Consider the following 2,159-nt stretch of genomic DNA (forward strand, 5'->3'; position numbering starts at 1 on the left):
GCTCCGTCCGGTCCCCCTCCTGGCCCGGGGAGGCTCCGTCCGGTCCCCCTCCGGCCCGGGGAGGCTCTGTCCGCCCCTCCGGCCCGGGGAGGCTCTGTCCGCCCCTCCTGGGGGGCCCTCTGCAGGGCTCCCCAGCCCCAGGCGCACCCAGCAGGTCAGGCCTGGCCCAGCTGTGCTGAGGGGGTACCAGGGCCCCCAGGCGTGCGGGCGGGGGCACCCTTCAGCCTGTGATGCCCGCCCAGCCACACGCACAAGTCTCATGGCCAGAGGCGTCTCTGAGATGCCAGGGCAGGCTGGCATCAGACGCAGCCTCTGGGCTGGGAGCCAGCTGTGGCGCCCACTGACTCGGCCCCCAGAGGCTCAGTGCTCAGGGCCCCGGTGGCACCTCCTGTGGCTGGACGGCAGCCAGGGAGGAGGGGAGGGAGGGCCCCCCCGAGTGACGGGCCCCCCCCGAGTGACGGCACAAAGCGGGTCCCCGGCCACGCAAGCGTCTGTCCTTTCTCGGGACGAAGGCGCATCCGAACCGTCGACCGCAGGTCCGAAAGGTGCCGCGTCCAGGGAAAGTCCCCGCTCCCTGCCTGCCTGGGGGGCCCGGGGGCCGGGGGTGTCTGGGCGGGCGAGGCCCGAAAGGCGCCTGAGGACGAACGGACCCCAGAAGGGACAGGCCCTGCCGAGCGGCCACGTCTCAGCGCCCCGGAGACGGGTCGATTTCTGGAAATGGACCCCTGGACGCTTGCTGGAGCCGAAATGCTGAGTAATTGGGGACTTAAAAACATGCGCTTTGGGGCCCTCCCGGGGGCGCAGCGGGTCAAAGCGCAGCCCTGCAAGGCGAGTTCGATCCCCCGGCCCGGAGGGGACCCCCAGGGCCCGGCAGGCCCCTCCTGGCTCCCCGCTGCTCCCCTCGGCTGTGGACTTCGTCCATCGGCCTGTCCTGCCCCCCGCTCTGTCTCTGGGGAAGCCTCTCCCCGCCCCTGCGCCTCTGGCCTGCACCCCGGTTCTGTGTGCATCAAAAGTAAATCTAGGAAAAAGGCTGAAAACTGCAGCTACCCTGGGGCTCCCTGGGGGTCTCGGGTGAGTTTCAGGCTGTCACCGCGTGGCCTGAGTGCAGTCTCCAGCCAGGGAGGGACCCCCAGGGCGCAGTGGACCCCTCCTGGCTCCCCGAGGCTCCCCTCAGCAGTGCACTCGCCTGTCCTGCTCCCCGCTCTGTCTCTGGGGAGTCCCCTCACCCCTGCGCCTCTGGCCCGCACCCCAGTTCTGTGTGCATCCAAAATACATCCTAAAACAGACTTAAAACACGTACTTTGTGGGTGCAGCTAAGTGGGGGGTGAACATCGTCTTCTTCCACCAGCTTCCTCTTAACGTACGTGATCTTGGATGTGGCCAGAGGGGTTGAGACACCCCTGTACTGGGGCCCTGCGGGAACAAATCAGCAGGACGGCTGCCCCGTGGCCTGGGGACACCCGCCGGGGGGAACTGCCCTGTCCTCCGGGAGACGCCGCTCCTGGCCTGGCCAGCTCTGGCTGCACCCTCGCCTGACCTTCACGCGCCGGCAGACGGCGGAGGGGCGGGACCGGTGGACAGACCACCGGGCCGGAGGGGACCCCCAGGGCGCCTCGGCCCCTCCTGTCTCCCCGCTGCTCCCCGCAGCCTGGGCTTCGTCCATCGGCCTGTCCTGCTCCCCGCTGTCTCTGGGGAGTCCGCTCACCCCTGCGGCTCTGGCCTGCGCCCCAGCTCTGTATGGATAATAAATCTTTTTTAAAAAAAGAAATGCACCTGTCAGTTACTTTTTGGAAACTTTAACCCTTCAGTGACAGGTCACCACAATTCCCTTCGCTCCCCCAAACCGTGGCAACCGCGATGAAAAGTCGGGGCTACTTCTCACAGGCCGCAGCCACCGTAACCAGGGCCGGCCGTGGCCGGGGGGTCCTCTGCCCGGTGACCCCGCAGAATGCGGAGGGCCTCAATGCAGAGGGGGGAAATAATGAGGAAGGACGGGGGTGAGTTCCCCGGGCCCCGGCCGTGCCAGCCGAGGGCCCCGCGTCTCGGGAAGGGCTGCCCTGTCGGGCCCGCAGGCCTGGGCGCCCCGAGAGAACCCCCGGGCTGCAGCCCCAACCCGGCTGGCAGACAGGGAGCCCGACGGGGGGTCCCCAGACACCGCC

The 2,159-nt window shown here is 68.6% G+C and overlaps 1 protein-coding gene across 1 annotated transcript in view; it reads right to left on the reverse strand.

Moving 5' to 3' along the window:
- Positions 1 to 2,159, reverse strand: part of SERTAD4 (SERTA domain containing 4) — a 32,051-nt gene that overhangs the window by 18,220 nt on the left and 11,672 nt on the right. The window contains exon 7 of the mRNA XM_012734208.1: positions 1,301 to 1,423. Within this exon, the coding sequence (XP_012589662.1) occupies positions 1,301 to 1,423 (123 nt within the window). The remainder of the gene's footprint in view (positions 1 to 1,300; positions 1,424 to 2,159) is intronic.

The sequence above is a fragment of the Condylura cristata genome, unplaced genomic scaffold, assembly GCF_000260355.1.
Source record: "Condylura cristata isolate star-nosed mole 26May11 unplaced genomic scaffold, ConCri1.0 scaffold00050, whole genome shotgun sequence".
Taxonomy (NCBI): Eukaryota; Metazoa; Chordata; class Mammalia; order Eulipotyphla; family Talpidae; genus Condylura; species Condylura cristata.